The 19338-nt window shown below is 33.2% G+C and overlaps 1 protein-coding gene across 13 annotated transcripts in view; it reads left to right on the plus strand.

Annotated features, from left to right (window-relative positions):
- Positions 1-19338, plus strand: part of Fastkd1 (FAST kinase domains 1) — a 58885-nt gene that overhangs the window by 18288 nt on the left and 21259 nt on the right. For 11 of the 13 annotated variants that reach the window (XR_011709108.1, XR_011709110.1, XR_011709109.1 and 8 more), the window contains 8 exons: positions 1982-2113; positions 4618-5104; positions 6434-6548; positions 9464-9592; positions 11061-11192; positions 11562-11675; positions 18190-18328; positions 18962-19076. Coding sequence is in view for 9 of the 13 variants with exons in the window: in XM_071619107.1 (XP_071475208.1) it covers positions 1982-2113; positions 4618-5104; positions 6434-6548; positions 9464-9592; positions 11061-11192; positions 11562-11675; positions 18190-18328; positions 18962-19076 (1363 nt within the window). In the remaining 4 variants the exon portion in view is untranslated. Of the gene's footprint in view, positions 1-1981; positions 2114-4617; positions 5105-6433; positions 6549-9463; positions 9593-10753; positions 10999-11041; positions 11193-11561; positions 11676-18189; positions 18329-18961; positions 19077-19338 lie in introns of those variants that run through there. The other 2 variants (XR_011709111.1, XM_071619113.1) reach the window with 2 other exon arrangements.

Here is a 19338-nt window from a genome sequence, read left to right on the forward strand (position 1 = left end):
CTAGGAAAGTGCTGTGCCATTGAGCTACAGCCCCAGCCCCATAAGTAGTAAAAGAATTGAGTAAAATAATTGTTTTTTATAATAATTGTTTTGAAGAAATAAGGAGTCAGCACTTAAGGCATTGCTTTTGTTCTTGTTTCTTTTTCACAATAGAGGTAACAAAAATTTTTATATCATCTTTCATTTCATTTACTGCTGCTGTTCTACTAGAGCAAAGTATCATAATCCACACAAGTGGAGAGCACAGAACAAGGAACCTACTATTCAAGAGAACAGTTAACATCCATCTATACTACAGTGTTACCTTGAAAAAATAATACCATATTCTGGCTTTTTAAAATTTATTTACTTATTTTTTAGGTGTAGGTGGACACAACACAATGCCCTTTTATTTTTATGTGGTGCTGAGGATCAAACCTGGGTCCCGCCCATGCTAGGCAGGTACTCTACCGCTGAGCCACAATCCCAGTCCCGTATATTCTGGCTTTTTTGATAACTTGAAATTGAGGAAAAAAATATATTTTTAAATTATGTATGCTTAATTTTCATTATCTATCATATGTGCATTTCTTTTGATATTTCTTCTAGTTACCTCTTAGCATTTCCCATTTATATATATATATATGTATATATATAATATAATTATTATATATATATATATTTTTTTGTTCTAATTATACATGACAGTGGAATGCATTTTGGCCCATCATACACAGATGGAGTATAATTTCTCATTCATCTGGTTGTACATGATGTAGAGTTACACAGTCATGTAATTATATATGCACATAGGGTCATAATATCAGATTCATTCTCCTATTATTCCTACCCCCATGGCTCCCATTTTTTTTGTGTGTGGTGGTCGTGCTGGGGATTCCATTGTTTTTAAGCATTTCTGTTTGAGGGCCAGTAGATTTAAGGAAGAAAATTAAATCACTTTTGTCAATTGTTATTAATTTGGTAAAGATTTTGTTATGAGGCAGATGTAGAATTTGTAGTCCTGTTCTGTGAAATTTTTTTAAAAAAATTATTTAGGAAGTAAAACTATGCTTTTCTAGCTTTTTACTATTCATAGTTGAATATTATTTATTTCATACTTCACTGATTGTTTAATTTTAATTATTTACATTTTTTCCCTCTTTTTCTTCCTTCCTTCCTTCCTTCCATCCTCTCACCCCGCTTTCTTGTACCGGGGATTGAACCCAGGGGTGTTTTACCACTAAGCTCATCCCTAGTCTTTTTTTTTTTTTTTTTTTTGATACCAGCGATTAAACTCAGGGGCACTTGACCACTGAGCCACATCCCCAGCCCTGTTTTATATTTTATTTAGAGACAGGGCCTCTCTGAGTTGCTTAGCGCCTCACTTTTGCTGAGGCAGGCTTTGAACTCTGGATCCTCTTGAATCAGACTCCTGAGCTGCTGGGATTACAGGTGTGACCACTGCGTCCGGCCCCTTGTCCTTTTTATTTTTTATTTTGAGACAGGTTCTTACTAATTTGCCAAGGCTGGCCTTGAACTTGCTAATCTTTCTGCCTTAGCCTCCTGAGTTGCTGAGATTACAGATGTGCACCACACCACCTGATTTTTTTTTTTTTTTTTTTGGTAACTTGGATTGAACCAAGGGGTACTTAACCACTGAGTCACATCCCCAGCCCATTTTTATACTTTATTTAGAGACAGGGTCTCACTAAGTTGCTTAGGACCTTACTAAGTTGTTGAGACAGGCTTTGAATTTGAGATCTTCCTGCCTCAGCCTCCCCAGCTGCTGGGATTATAGGCATGGCTCACACCTGACTCTTAATTATAATTGTTTACATATTTCTATTGCCGTCTTGAGATAGTTCTGTAAAAAACAGAAAATCTTGTCTCCTTCACTGCTGTTCCTCCAGTACAGAGCAGAGTATCTGGAATGAAAACTGCACAGTGTTTCATAAATCAATGAGTAAAATGGTTGTAATATATGTTCTGTCATTCTTTTTAGAATTGCTTCAGTTTTGCATAAACATTTGGATGACTATAAACCAGTAGAGTTATTGAAGATAACTCAGGCATTAATTTTTCTACATTTTCAAAGTAAAGCGCTTTTTGTGAAACTCAGAGAATTGCTGCTTAGGTAAGATTAAAATATGAATTTGTTCAGTGTTTCGTTTTGTAATCTATCTGCAATATTTGAATTGCTTAATTATGTACAGAATTACTAGACTTTTTGGAGGGGAAATTGAGGAGTTTGTTATTAAAAATGTTAAGATCTGGGGGTGTAGCTCAATGGTAGAATGCTTGCCCAGCATAACAGCATAATTGAGGACCTAGGATCAAAACCCTAGTAGCATAAAAGGGAAAAAATTATTTTAAAGATGAGAATAATTACTGGAATGAGGTTCAGGCCAAATCAATCTTTTCCCCTCCATTTATCACTACTAATTTGATTTCTCATATTGATTTCTAAAAGATAAAGCATGGGATTATATATTGTAATCAAAACATTGACATATATTGAAAATGATTTTTATTGTAATAAAGTGATATGTTATTATGATTAAAAAGAATTTGAACTGAGAAATAAGGATTGACTTTTTTCAGATGAGAATTTAACATGTTAGATATAAGAGTTTACCCTTTTCTTGAAGAAATAGCTTTCTTATTTAAATGATTACATCCATGGTTATTGTTTCTTTACCCTTTCTGTGTTTCATATAGAATCTGAGTAGTGAGAGTACCTTATATATCTCTATAGTTTAAAATTTTATCAAAAATGTCTTTTCTTTCTTGCTGGGTACAGTGGAGCACGCCTGTAACCCTAGCGGCTTGTGAGGCCAAAACAGGAGGATTGAGAGTTCAAAGCCAGCTTCAGCAATGGGGAGGCACTAACCAACTCAGTGAGACCCTATCTCTAAATAAAATACAAAATAGGGCTGTGATGTGATTCAGTGGTTGAGTGCCCTGAGTTCAATCCCTGGTACCCACCCCCCCAAAAAAGTTTTTTCTCATTTATTTATTGTTTTAGTTCTAGCCATCAAACTCAGGGTCTCATGCTTGCAACATAAGTGATCTCCACTGAGCTGTCCCCCCACTCTACAAAAAAATATGTTTTTCTTCCTTTTTGTTTTTTTTGAGATAGAGTCTTAGTATGTTTCCCAGCCTGGCCTAGAAATAATGGTTCTCCTATCTTCAACTCCCAAATAGTTGGGGATTGATTATAAGTGTATAACACCATACCCTGCTCAAAAACTATTTTTGAGTCATTGAGTAATTTAAAATTTGGGGAGAATTTATAAAAAAATTGTAAGTGCTTCATGATTTAGAATTACCTCCCTTCACTTCAGTATAGACAATTTCAAGTTGGTATTAGAGGGAATGAAGTCTAATTCAATTAACATAAGTGCTTATATAAAAAGTTCCTGAAACAGCTCAGAAAACTTGAGAGTTCTTGTATTGAAATAACATCTGGTTGAGGTTTATTTTGGTACTGAGGACTGAACCAGGGATGCTTTACCACTGAGCCACATGCTCAGCTTTTTATTTTTTATTTTGAGACAGGGCCTCCCTAAATTGCTGAGGACCTCACTAAGTTGCTGAGACTGTCCTTGAATTTGCTTTCCTCCTGCCTCAGTTTCCTAAATTGCTGGGAATATAGGTTTGAGCTACCATGCCCAGCTATGTTTGTTATTTTTTAACTTAATGAAGTATAATCTACATAAAAATGTACATATCCCCCATCTTATTGCTTTGTACCTATCTCCAGGGTTAACTGCTGTTTCTATTTCTAGCTGTGTGTGATTAGTTTTGCCTTTATACTTTTATATAAACAGAATTATGCAGTATGATTTATTTTTTATCTGGATTGTGTGAATTTTAGTGGTTTTTTTGTTTGTTTTTTGTGGTATTTGGATTTGTTTATTTATTATTTTTTGAAACAGAGTCTTGCTATGTTGCCTGCATTCCTTGTGTTTGTTTATCTGTGCTAAATTAATATTTTAAAAAGCAACTCAGTTTTTTTTTTAACTTAGATTGGATTATTCCTTCTTCTACTTCTAAATCTGAAGATTTTTTAAAAGCTCCCAGATTTTTTTATTTATAGTTTAACAATTGATGTCCCCTTGGTGGACTGTTCAGCATGGAGATTTTGGGAAAGAATATTGTATGTGGTGTGTGTGTGTGTGTGTGTGTGTGTGTGTGTGTGTTTTGTGGTTGGACTTCCTATATAACTGAAATGAAAGGGAAGTAATATTGAATGATTACTTTGTGCCAAGGCCTATACAAGGTCAAAGCAGTTCCTGACAGGTCATATTAGAAACTGAGCCCAAATTCTTCCTCTAGCAACAGCACTAGAAACATTACTCTGACACTGACCTTCTGTTTGGCAGGGACTATGGTTTTATTTTTGCATAAAAAACTCGGAGCATGCTTTGGGAAATCTTAGGCTCTTCTCAGTGACCCTTTGCAACTTGTCATTTTTAAAGTATCTAAATATTCTTAAATTAGCTCCCATTTTAAGCTTACCTCATATGTTGATTATAATAATAATGATATATTCACTTTTAATATATATATATTTTGGTTTTGCTGGTTGCTGATGTATTAATTTTGTTCTTTTCATCCCTACCCCTTCTTTTATAGTTATTTGAAAGTTAGTGTCATACCGAGTGAGATTTCCATCCTGGTCTATGCTATTTCCATGCTTCCTTCTCCTCACCTAGATGAAGCATCAGTATCCCGAATTGAAGCAGTTTTACCACAGTGTAACCTATATGGCTTGAATGATTTTGCCACATCTGTTTTAAGATGGATTCAGTATGATCACATGCATATGAGTAGCATTACTGGGAAACAACTGAAACTACTTCAAAAATTAGATCACTACAGTCATCAGAGATTACGACAAAGCAACAATTTAGATCTGTTATGGGAAGAAGTTAAATCTTTAAAAGAAGACTGGTTTCGTGAATCTCTTGTTGAAGAAACAATTGCAGCTTTACATCGTTTGATGGATGGAATGAATTGTATGAACGTTTCAAAGATTGCATCTTTTATATCTAGAACTAACTACCTCAGTACTTTGCTACTTGATAAGATAGCCTCAGTGGTTATTGAGCAGATTGAAAAGGTGAAATTTAAATGTTATACTTTAGTATAACATAAGTACTTTGAGAACTTGGATTAGAATTTAAAGGTTAAAAATTAATCTATGGTTTCTGGTTCAATAATTTGTTCTCCCTTTAAAACCACTACCTCCAGATTTGGGGAGATCAGTGGCATTCTTTGCTTCCTTACAGTATTGTTAAGATCAGTAATCAGAATTCTTTGACTAGAAGGAAACACTTAAAATGACACTGAGTGTATTAAGGTAGTAGAGGATGAAGAATTTTTGTTTTTCCTTTTTCTTTTTTTATAATCCTATGGTATTACTTTTATTGTTTTAAAATATTTGTGTTCAAAAGTGCATGATAAGTGTGAAAACTTAGAAAATTGTAAGATATACACTGACATCAGTATTCTTCAATTGTCAGTGCATCTTTTTAAAAAAATATTTTGAGTTGTAGATGGGCACAATACTTTATTTTTATGTGGCGCTGAGGATCAAACCCTGTTCTTCACACATGCAAGATAAGTGCTTTAGCACTGAGCTACAACCCTGGCCCTGTCAGTGTATCTTATCACAGGTTTATTTCTGAAACTAACCTATAAAATGATGCTTTGTGGATTATGTGAGAAGAATCTCACTTATATAATCACTATTGTAAATACAATATATATATATAAAATCAGGATAAGGCCTTTACTTAGATGACAGTATTTCTCAACAAATGAAAATAAAAGTCTTATTTGCTTAGCTTAGTGCCTAACAGTTATTAAGTATTGGATGAGTGAGTGAATAATGAAATTTAAAAAAAGAATAAATGAAAACAGTATGTTGATGATTACAAATTAAGAAACTTATTTATTTATATGATGATTCTGTAAAATGCACTGATATGGAAATAAGTGATTCTGTTTACTATTTTAATTAGTAGTGGGATCTGTATTAGAGTTTTACAACTAATGAAATCAATTTGTAGATTGTCTAATTTTTTCTGCATTAGCACTTTTGGAATTGTTAATAATAATTAGTCATGGAGTTAAATAAGTTTATAGCAGCATAGAAAAAATTAATAAGCAGAGTGATAACATCTATCATTTAACTATAGTCATGTTAGGAAAAAGTTGACTTAAAATAATAATTAGGGGCTGTAGCTCAGTGGTAGAGTGCTTGCCTGGCATGTATGAGGCACTGGGTTCAATCCTCAACACCACATATAAATAAATAGGTAAATAAATAAATAAAATAAAGGGGTCCATCTACAACTGAAAAAATGTTTAAAAAATAATAATTAGGTTAAAATTTTCTTTCAGTTTACTGAAGTTTAACTGTAAAATATTTGTTCTATTTATACAGATCCATCCTTTTTCAATTCTTGCTATTATTCTTCCATTCAGCATTTTGAACTATGATCCACCTCAAAGGAATGAATTTTTGGGGACATGCGTGCAATGCCTTAATTCTCACTTAGGTGGGTATATTGTTTGGTAATGCATTGAATGAGTAGATCAGAGGATACTTGAGCTAAGTATGAGCTTAGAGGTGTCCCTCATTATAAGATAAGCATAAATAGTCATGAATTCTGTACCTAAGCATGTTTTATATCCCTTTTTGAAACTTTCATCATGAAAAATGTAAAACCTGTATTAAAAATGAAAAGAATTGAATAAGAAACACCTATACTCAATGTGTAGATTTAGTAATGCTACCATTTTATCATATGTGCCTTGTCTGTTTTTCTCTCTTGTTCACTTTTTTTTGGAGCCATTTCTAAGTATGTTGTAGACATTGTGATCTTTTATCCTTAATCACTGTACTATATGCTTTCTAAGAATAACACTTCATACTGTTAGCACATCTAAGAAACTTATTAATAGTTCCCAAATATCTAATATATAGTCCACATTTAAATCTCCCCAATTGTTCCTAAATGCCTTTTAGGTTATTTTGGACCCAGGATCCATCAAGGTTCACTCTTTGCTTTTGGTTGTAATCTTTTCAGTCTCTTGTAGTCTACAATATTTTTTCTATTTTAAACTCGGAATTGATATTTCATGGGGAGGTTTTTTACTTTTTTCTAACTTTTTGTTATTAAAGTTTTCAAATATTTAGAAAAATTGAAAGGACAATATCAGACATCTGTATATTGTATACTTATAATCTTAGCTTGAATAATGATTAACAGTTGAACAAGTAATATCTACTTCCTGGTCCACAATCACACTTTCCCAGTTGTTCTTTCTAGCTTTTTTAAAACAACCAGGGGTTGGGGATATAGCTCAGTTGATAGAGTGCTTGCCTCACATGCACAAGGCCCTGGGTTCAATCCTCAGTACCACAAAACAAAACAAGACAGAATTTAGTGGTTATGTCACTTTCCCCCTATCTTTTTTCTTGATATTTATTTTATAGAATAGAGATCAGCCATTTATTGTAGGTTGTGTCACATTATGGATTTGTCCATTTGCTTTCTTTTGGCTTGTTCCTCCATTTCCTGTATTTCTAGCAAATTAGAAGTTAGTTATAGAAACTTAAAATTAAGTTTAGATGTGTCTTATATTTATATGAGATCTGGAAACACATACTATTTGATTGTTTCTGTCCATTTTAACAGTTTGTTTATTGAAAGTAAATATTTCTTAGGTGCTTTAGGTGTTTATGAATTGTCTGAAAGGTTGGTGCTCTGGTGCTGATTATTTTGTGTGTCCTAAAAAAGTTTTAAAATAATGTTTCAGTACTGGGGCAAAATGGAGTAAAGTTGGTCTTTCCTGTCATTGGCGTTAGCAGAAGCAGATAACAAGAGGCAGGAAATTATTTTTTCCCTGTTATTCCTTATTTTGGCTTCTGAATTGTATTTGAGAGAAGTTGGCCTTCAAGGAGTAGGGTTTAAATTTTTTTAAATTGGTATAAAATAAGTATCACATAACAGTGGGTTTTGTTGTAGCATTTTATATATACATATGATATAATTTGATCGGTTTCATTCCACAGTTCCTCCTCTTCTTTCTCTTCTTTCTTCCCTCCACCTTATTTCCTTCCTCTACCCTAATGGTTTCCCTTCTATTTTCAGGAAATTCTCCTACTCCCTTTCTTTTATTTTTTCTCTCTAGCTTAAACATATGAGAGAAAACATACACTTGTCTTCCTGAGTCTTGCTTATATTACTTAATATAATGCTTAAGGGTAGGGTTTTATGGGGCTTTTCTTCTCAGATCCTAACCACTTCTTATCCGTGAAATTTTTAAAAGTGAACTATCTGGTAGTTCTTACCTTTTCAGTGAACACCCTCCATATATATTTTTTGTATATGTGTATGGTACTAGGAATTGAACCCAAGGCCTTATGCATGTTGGCAAGCACTTACCACTGAGCTATGAGCCCTTTTAAAAGTTTTTAGTTTCAGACAGACTCAAACTTGTGATGTTCCTACCTTAGCCTCCTCCCTAGTGGATGGGGTTACAGGCATGTGCCTCTGTGCATGGCTTTACCACATGGTTATTGTTAGGTACTCTGCTAGGCACTAGTGATAAGGGAGGGAGAGAACAAAAACAGGTAGGTTACCATTATTGAATTTACTTTCTGGTGAGGAGATACTAGTAGAAAGCATAGACAAATCTATATGGTCATGTGTGAGAAGTACTCTCAAGAACATTACTGCAGGGTGAGTGTTCAGGATGGAGCATAGTGGAGTAGGGTGGGGTACTAGCCTCAAATATTTGTACACTCAACCTAGAGTCCTGAGATCCCCAGTGAGCAGCACAGTGTCATAGAGCTGGACTTTCTGAGTTAATCCCCACCTTGATTAATAACTGTGTCATCTGGGGCAAGTCTTTAACTTCTCTGTGCTTCCCTATTCCCATTTAATATAAAACAGAGATAATATAAAACAGAGGTAATATTCTGTAAATTCTATTTACATAAATGAGGTTTAAATGAATTAACATCTATAAAGTGCTTAGAGTGGTACCTACCAAATTCTGAGCACTATTACATCATTATCACCAAACATAGACACTAGGATCACTTCTCTTTTTACTTAGTCTACTGTCCTTTTGTTTTTAGTTCTTTTTCTTTCAAGGCAGTTTTTAAAACTTTTAATTAAATTATAACAACATTTATATAAACTTTGTATAATAGTTTGAATTTACCTATATTGAATCAACCTAGGGAATCAGAAACAGAATATTATAGTATCTTTCTTCTCTTTTCCCCCTTTCTTATCCCCACCCATTTAACTACTATCTTGACTTAGAACAGTATTGATTAGTTTTGTCAATGCTAATTATATGTATTTTTAAACCTGTCTTTATCTGAATAAATTATATATTTACCTATATGTGAGGCAGCTGTACATTACACATTTTATTAAATCAAGTTTTCTTTTAGGTACATTGGATCCTATTATGTTAGTGTTTCTTGGTTTCTCTTTGGCAACCCTTGAATATTTTCCAGAAAATTTGCTGAAGACAATTTTTAACATCAAATTCTTAGCAAGATTAGATTCTCAACTTGAAAGTACGTATCTACATTTAATTTTTTAAATTATCACTTGTACTTTATGTCAACTCTATCCATACTGAATCATTTAATTTTAATGCTACTTTTTTTCCTATAAATAAAATTATTTTATGACATTGTCAGGAGGTATAGCTTACCTAGCACTTGCCTAACACGAAGCCCTAGATTTTTCATGCTTATTGTAGAAAATTTGGAAAACATAAAAATAGAAAATAGAAAGTAAAAAAATTACCCATAATTTTACCACCAGGTGAAACTGTTGATTGTTCATTCATTTCTTCCTTCCTTTATTGGGGTATTTTTTTTCTGTTTTTCTCTTGATTTTAATGTTTATATATCTGTATGTATTTTAAAGCAAATTTGGATTATTTATATATTTATTTTGTATGCTGTCCTTTCTCATCTAACCATATTTTGAGCAAAATTCCATGTCATGAAATAGTTTTTAAATATTTTTTAGTTGTAGTTGGACACAATGCCTTTATTTTATTTATTTTTATGTGGTGCTGAGGATTGAACCCAGGGCCTTGCAAGTGCTATGTGAGTGCTCTACTGCTGAGCCACAACCCCAGGTCATGAAATATTTTTTGATGTCATGATTATTATTTTTTTTTATTTGGGTACTGGGGATTGAACTCAGGGGCACTCAGCCACTGAGTCACATCCCCAGCCCTATTTTGTATTTTATTTAGAGTCAGGGTCTCACTGAGTTGTTTTATGACTCACTTTTGCTGAGGTTGGCTTTGAACTCTCAATCCTCCTGCTGAGCTGCTGAGATTACAGGTTTGAGCCACCTCACCTGGCTCATGATTTTTTTCTTTAAATATATATTTATTTTTTAGAAGTAGTTGGACACAATACCTTTATTTTATTTACTTATTTTTATGTGGTGCTGAAGATTGAACCCAGGGCCTCGCACATGCTATACAAGCGCTCTACCACTGAGCCACAATCCCAGCCCCTGATTTTTTAATTGTATATATAATATGCCATTATATAGATATAATAAAATTCACTTGTTATAGGTTGTTTCCTGTTCCTCATTATTATAAATAATGAATTATTACATAGTGAATTATTACAATCATTGATTGTTTCCTTAGAATAAATTTCCAAATATGGAGTATTAGGTCAATGAAATTGTGTTTTTGTTTTGAGGTTTTGAACCATGGCCTCAAACACACTAGGCAAGTGCTCTACCACTGAGCTACATCCTCAGTCCTTGGTAGTATTTTTTTAAATGTAGTTGTAAAATTCACAACTAATGAAAATGGTATAGAAGTTGTTCCTAATCATGCTCCTTAAATACAATAATTTAAAAATGTAAAGTGTTTTTGTATAAACGAAGTGACTTTATAATATGCGTGAAAGTATCAACCAATAGTGGGGATAAATGATGTGAAAAAATGAGATGTTTTTGTAAGTCTAAACTATTAAAATTATTAGTACTTCATTTTTATTTCAGTTTTACCATCATCACTACGTTCAAGGGTCCAGTTTCGTCTTATGGAATTAAATAGAGCAGTCCGCTTGGAATGCCCTGAGTTTCAAATTCCATGGTTTCATGACCGCTTCTGTCAACAACATTATAATAAAGGTTTGAGTTTTCTTTTGGTGAGATAGTGAAATTTAATTCTAAGGTAAAGTATTAGGGAGTACATTGTTACTACTGTTAAAACTAAATGTGATACTAGAATTTCCAAGAGGGCCTGTTTGATTTTTTTAGTTGAGATTTTGTAAGTGCAATTTGTGTTACAAAAATTTCTTAAATAAGACACTAAACCTCTTGCGAGCAAGAACTTGTATTTGGGACAGGTTATTATGAGTGTATTGAATTTATTGTCATTACATATGCGGTATTACATTGAAGTTTTTATTGGAAACATTAATTTTTTTCAGTTTGTGGAATTGGGATTGTTATCATTCGAAAACTAACTACTTAGGACTCATTTTTGTTTTCATAAAGATACTGGCAGCATGAATGGAGCACAAGTGCAAATTTATAAAATGTTAGCAGAGGTACTAGGAGGAATCAATTGTGTAAAAGCCTCTGTTCTTTCGCCTTATTACCACACAGTAGGTAAGTCACTGATAGAGAACTGCTAATTTTAATAGAGTTATCTCATCAACTGGAATTTTAAAAAATTAAAATATTTTTGCAAGTTGTTGTTATGAAAATTTCCAAATACCGTGAGCCAGTCTGGGCAACTTGATGAGACCCTGTCTCAAAATAAAAAGGGCTGGGATATAATTCAGTGATATAGTGACCCTGGGTTAAATCCCTATATGCAAAAAGTTTTTTTTTTTTAAATTTTTTATTGTTGGTTGTTCAAAACATTACAAATTTCTTGATATATCATATTTCACACTTTGATTCAAGTGGGTTATGAACTCCCATTTTTACCCCATATACAGATGCAAAAAGTTTTTAAAAACAAAATTTCCAAAAGCAAAAAAATGAACAATACAATGAATCCTCAAATTCCCATGGCCCAGCTTTGATAACAATCAGCATTTTGTTGTTTTTCAAGAAAATTTTTTTAAGGTCAGTCTTTCACCAGCTGTAAGTAAAACCCAGATTCAGATTCACTGGTCCTGGATCTGTAAAAGATTCTGTCTCCATTACTTAGTGCCCCATCATCAATAAAATGACTTACCTTGATTCATTATTTTAAGTTCATCTCAAAAACTAACTTGGATTATCAGCCTGGATAAAAATTTCCAGAAGCATTGTGCCTGTCCCTAATCTGATCAGTCTGTTTTTCGGGTAGTCTATTTGTAAAAGGCATTCTGATTTAATTGTGGATGACATAATCTGGTGCTATATGATGTCAGATGGCAGTACTGTATAAGATTCAAAAAGAGTGAGGCATGGTGGTAGACGCCTGTAATCTCAGCTCATCAGAAGGCTGAGGAAGGAAGATTGCAAGCTCGAAGCCAGCCTCGGCAATTTAGCGAGACCTGTCTCAAAATAAAAAATAAAAAGGGGTAGGGATGCAGCTCAGTGGCAAAGTGCCCCTGGGTTCAATACCCAGTACTGTTAAAAAAAAAAAAAAAATTCACAAAGATATTACTAAGTTCAAGTGCTGGGTGTAAATGAAAAAGATAATGCTTTAAGAGGATTAACATAAGTTTTCTATGATTAGATTGGAAGGTGCCTGATTAATGTAAAGGGTTGCCAGAAATCAAATATTATTTTAATTACATTAATAATAAAGAAAGTTAGTAGTGTCACTGTACTCTGTCCTTTAGACAATTTTTTTTCATGTTACTCTTTATGACAGTAAGTGACAAATAGGGTCAAGAAACAACAGATGGTCAAGGATCTATAAATTATGTCTTAGAAGTAGAGAGGACTAGGACTGCATGGATCTCGATCCTTGAGCAAATTCCTCTTTTTTTCTTTATTTTATGGGGATAGTAATGGCTGTTTAGTAGAATTAATTCAAGTATTGCATGTAAAGCATTTAGCACTACCCTTGGAACATAGTAAATTATATTTTTTTGGGAAAAAAACAGCTAGGGATGTTTGATTTGAAAATAGAAGTCTCATTGGGAACATAACTGTTTTAAGATATTTGCCCCAGCACTGCAAAACCAAAACCAAACCAAACCAAACAAAACAAACACACAAAAGAAACAAATAAAAATAAAATGTTTGAAGGATTGTCATATGGAAAAACAACTTGACATCTCTATTTAAGGGATGAGAAAATGGTAAAATTAATGGAAGCACACTTTAAGTCAGTATAAGAATAATTATGGACTACTTTATGAAGAACTTATGTTGAGGCAGAATGTGGATGATCAGATGATCCTGTGTATGTATAAGGCTGACCCAGATAATCATTAGCACAAAACACATACTCTCTTTTGTCTATTTTTTTTTACAAGTCAGGATTAGGGTTGATGATGAGTAACAAAAATCCACAGATATCAGGAACTTAAATTACACCTTTATTTCCTTCTCCCCTACATGTAGAGTCCAGGGCTGGCATGCCACCTCCACAAACATGAGGTATGCACGATACTTCCATTTCTGGTCCAAAATAGCTGCTCTGGCTTCAGCCACTCCACTAAGACCCCAGCAGAAAGAGGAGGGAAGGAGCAGGAAGGATATATCTTATATTTAAGCACAGTTTCCTGAAGTTAAACATACCATTTTTAGTTATGATCTATGGCCATACTTGGCTGCAAGTGAATTTAGAAAATGTGGTATTTATTCTGAAAGATCACATACTCTATCATTAAAAGTGAGGGGAAGAATTAGTACTGGGGGAAAACTTGCAGTCTCTGCTAGACATTATTTATTGTAAAAGTAATACTCATGGAAGTAAATGTACTAAAATATAAATATGAAAATGATCTGTAATTCCATCTTATAGAGGGTTCTTTGACATCTTAAAATTAAACAGGCACTATAGCCAGCTCCTTATTTCTATCATCTCATTTCATTCCTTTTTTAAAATTTTCTTTCAAACTAGGAATAATACATATCCACTATAGAACAATTAAATAGTACAGAAAAGTAAAAAAAGGAGAGAGAGGAAAAATCACTCATAATAACCTGTCACAAAATCAAGCATCATGATTAAACTAGTATTATTACATCATAGGCCCATTGTATTTCCATTTTGTATTTGTAACTCCCACTGTCAAGAGAATTATTTTTATGTGAAAATGCATATAAATCTTTAGAATAAAATTTGAGTAGTGATGCTTGTGTATAGGGGAATGGCATGATTAAGACAACATATTGTACGATTAAAAACTATGAAGCAGAATTTAAGATATTAAAAAAAAACAACACTTAAAACAATCATATGAGCAGCTTGCAAGGGCACACACCTATAAATCCAGCAACTCAGGAGGCTGAAGCAGGAGGATCACAAGTTTGAGGCTAGCCTCAGCAACTTAGTGAGGCCCTAAGCAATTAGTGAGATCCTGCTCAAAATAAAAAATAAAAAGGATTAGGGATATGGCTCAGTGTTAAAATGCTTCTGGGTTCAATCCCCAATACAAAAATAAATAAATAGGGGCTGGGGCTGGGGTTCAGTGGTAGAGTGCTCGCTTAGCATGTGCAAGGTACTGGGTTTGATCCTCAGCACCACATAAAAATAAATAAATAAATAAAGGTATAAAAAAATCACATCAATCTTTAAAAAAAGTAAGTAAATAAATAAAAACAAAATGTCATATGCTATGTGCTTACCATAGAATAAACCAGAAAAGGTAGATAACCACAAATAATAATTATCCATGATATAGCCACTGTTTACTTTTGGTGTCTGTTTTTATATTTATAACTTACTTTTAAAACCAAGAATAGCTATTCTGAGGTATCCATGTCTTAATCTATTTGTGCTGTTATAACAAAATTCCTGAGATTAGGTAATTTATAAACAACAGAAATGTATTTCTCACAGTTCCAATGGTTGGGAAGGCTAAGATCAAGGAACCCATAGGTATGGTGAGGACTGCTCTCTGCTTCCAAGATGGCACGTTGAATGCTGTATCCTCACATGATAGAAGGAACAGAAGGGCAATAAAGGACCTACTGTGTCCCTCAAGAGTGATAATCTCATTAAAGAGAGCACTGCCCTCATGGCTTAATCATCTCCTAAAGGTCCCATCTCTTAATACTGTCACACTGATGATCAAGTTTTGATAGATGAATTTTTGGGAAAACATTCAAATCATAGCATTTGTAATTTTATTTATATGTTGTGAATATTTTCGTATGCCAACAGATATACTTATCCAACATCATTTTTAGTGTTTGCATATTTTATTGAATGAGTATGCTATGATTAAATTAGTCCATAATTTTTTTTTAAAGAGAGAGAGAATTTTTTTTTAATATTTATTTTTTAGTTTTTCAGTGGACACAACATCTTTGTTTGTATGTGGTGCTGAGGATCGAACCCGGGCCGCACGCATGCCAGGCATGCGCGCTACCCCTTGAGCCACACATCCCCAGCCCCTAGTCCATAAAATTTTTTACTGGTCTAAGCATTGACACTAATTTAAGTGTTTTATAGATAAAATGAACTTATTTATTATATCTAAGTTAATAAACTTATTTATATATATATTTATAATAAATAAACTTATTTATTATATCTAAATAATGAACTTACTTATATCTATAAAACACTTAAATTAGTGTCCCATAAGGCATGTAAATTATTCTACTTTTTGGATGAGGAAACTGAGGCCCAGAAACATTACTGTTTGCTCAAGTTTATATATCTAGCAAATGACAAAGCCTGGATTTGATGTGGGCATTCTGGCTCCAGAATTCAGTCTCTTAGTGATTGAACTATATTTCATGTTTCGTAATTGACTTGAAGATGCTTCAGTGCCCAATTTCCCTTATATGTAAGAAATAGATAATCAATTTTCTCTTTTCTCCTTTTAATTCATTGTTTCTTTTTATTTGTTTCCTTTTTTCTTGACTTAAATATGTACTACTCTGCCCAACTTTATGATTGTGTTTTATTATGGAAAAAATTCAAACATATAAAAAGATAGACTAGAGCTGAGCATGGTGGCACATGCCTGTAGTTCCAGCTACTGGGAGGCTGAGGCCCAGGAATTTGAGGTCAGCCTGGACAACATAGTAAGACTCTCATCTCTAAAAACTAAAAACAAAAAACTAGAATTAGAATAATACATAATGAATTTCATTCAGAGTCACATTCATCAACACCATTCACCAGAATCCATCTGATTCTTTTCATGCAAATTATGGACAATATTATCATTTCAGAATGTATATCAAATGACAAGGATGACTTTAAAAACATGACAGTATCAGCATACTTCTCCCATGACGATTAATAATAATTTCTTAATATCACATAGCCTTTTGGTTTTATGTTTTATTTTATAGTTTATTTGTTCAAATTGGGATCCAAATATTGCATTTAGTTTAGTTTAGTTTTGTTTTCCTTCTATTTTACAATGCTGGGAATGGAACCCTGGGCCTTGTACGTTGTTAGGTAAGTACTCTACCACTCCGCTACTACATGCCTGGCCCTGATTTGTCTTTTTAAGTTCTACTTTTCTTTTCTTTTTTTTTTTTTCTTATAGTTTATTTATTGAGAAAATTTTTCTTTTCATAATTTAGACTTCTCCAATTGTGACCGACCCTGAGGTGATATTTAATCTGCTCATGTTTCTCTTGTATTTCCTTAAACAGTAGTAGAGCTAGAGGCTTGATTGTATTTTAGATTAGGTTGTTGCTTTTATTTTGGCCATGATGTGTACTTATTCCATTATATCACTGTTTTATTTTATTAATGCTTAGCGGTGGGTTTGTATATTATCAACTGATTGATTTATTAGAAACTTCTCTCATGGGAGCTGGGTTGTAGCTCAGTGGTAGAATGCTTGCCTAGCATGTGTGATGCACTGGGTCTGATCCTCAGAACATTAAAAAAAAAAGTAAATAAACAAAATGAAGGTGTTGTGTCCATCTACAACTAAAAAAATTAAAAAAAAAAACTTCCCTCATCGGCTCTTTACATATTAATTTTAGCAGCCACAATTGATCACTCATTGCCCAAGTCTGTCATTCATTAGGGATGGAAAAATAGCAATATTCCACATTTATCATTCCTTCTACATTTATTATGTCTAAAAAGAACTTTCCCATTCAATTAATTTAGTTAACCTTATGTACAGTTCACATAGGAAATACAGGATATATGCTTAAATCTTTTTTTTTTTTTTTAATTTTTTATTGTGGGTTGTTCAAAACATTACAAATTTCTTGACATATCATATTCCACACTTTGATTCAAGTGGGTTATGAACTCCCACCTTCACCCCATACACAGATTGCAGAATCACATCAGTTACACATCCATTGATTTACAAATTGCCATACTAGTGTCTGTTGTGCTCCACTGCCTTTCTGCTTAAATCTTTTACTAGTCTTCAGAGGAATTGTTTTAGCTTCTTCCAAATGTGACCAAGAGACTTAAGGAGATTTAAATAAAACTTTAATGTAGCCCTATGCTATGGTTTATTAATAATTGCTGGTTGATTTTTTTATTGATTGATTTTCAAAGAGGCCATGATAACTTAGGCCATGCTATTATACCAGATCTTATGCAGTAAGTGGGTTATTAGGTTTATCATTTTTTGTGTATATGTATGTATTTATGTTTATATATTTAGAATATATTTAAGGTAGGTGTGGTGGTGCACCTCTGTAATCCCATTTACTCTGGAAGCTAAGATAGGAGGATCTCAAGTTTGAGGCTAGCCTGGGGAATTTAGTGAGACCCTGTCTCAAAAAATAAAAAGGACTGGGGATATAGCTCAGTGTAGAGAGTCCCTGGATTTACAAACAAAACAAAATGAAATAAAATGTTTTAAGCTTGTGTGTGTGTGTGTGTGTGTGTGTGTGTTTTAACACCTTTATTTTGTTTATTTATTTTTTTGTGGTGCTGAGGATCAAACCCAATGCCTCACACATGTGAGGCAAGTGCTCTACCACTGAGCCACAACCCCAGCCCCTGTTTTAAATTTTTACCTATAAGAATTTACTTACCTTATACTGTTGATTCCTGTATTTCCTTAAGATTTTGAGTGTATCTTGGATAAAAGAAAAAAACCTCTTCCTTATGGAAGCCATAATATAACTTTGGGAAAACCACCAGGAATGTACTGGGAATCAAATACCCAAATAGTTGGATCAAGTCTTCTACCAGGAGTTGAAAGGTAATTTAGTTCCTAGTTTTAGATTTCACCTAAATGATAAATTTGGCATTGATATATCATGGCCTCAGTTATCAAGAACTGATTGGTAGTTGCATCTGCTCTTCATATATCTCATACAATTTACCTTCCTTGTCCTGTGGCTTCTGCCCTAATGGTCTGCCTTTGTCTGTCCCTAGCCTGGGAATTTCTTGGAAGTGCTGACCTAGTTGACCTCGACTGGATATAAATAGTATTTTCTTCTTTTGTATTCCCATTTTGCTCTACTTTTCTGATAACACTTAGCCCCTCCTACACTGCATTAATTACTGTATAGCATATGTTCTTTGTTAAACTATAAGCTGTGCTACTTTATATATAAGTTTCTTATGTATATAAAGTAGGCATGTAATAGTATATATTAGACAAAGAAACAAATGGATGAAAGCTGGAAGATGATTTACTATAATTTGATTTAATGAATAAGTTTGTTATCAGTTACTAATTTCTTTGGGAGAAAAATAACTTGGTATACTCATTTATATTCACTTGGCTCTTGTTACTGTATAAAGATGCATTCTTGTTCCTGAAAGTCTTGTAACTATTGAATTTCTCATTTAAATTTTCAAAGTAAGTATTTATTTTTATTTTATATAGGATTGCTTTCGAATTTTTGGATTCAAAAGCTTTTTGTAGAAATGTCCCTCACATAAAAGGAAAATCTGCTATGAAAAAACGACATTTGGAAATTTTGGGATATCATGTCATTCAGGTATGAAATGCTCATATGAAATGTTCAGCCTTTGAAACACTGACTATACACGTGTTTTCTTTTAACATGAAAGTTCTAGAATTATCTTTTTATATTAAAAAAGTTACATTAAAGTATCCCTGCAACAACATCTTTTCTTTAGTAGACTAAGAAATGAAAAATCAGGGGCTAGGGTTGTAGCTGATTGGTAGAACGCTTGCATTGCATGCGTGAGGACCTGGGTTCAATCCTCAGCACCATATAAATAAATAAAAATAAAGAT

The sequence above is a fragment of the Marmota flaviventris genome, chromosome 11, assembly GCF_047511675.1.
Source record: "Marmota flaviventris isolate mMarFla1 chromosome 11, mMarFla1.hap1, whole genome shotgun sequence".
Classification (NCBI taxonomy): Eukaryota; Metazoa; Chordata; class Mammalia; order Rodentia; family Sciuridae; genus Marmota; species Marmota flaviventris.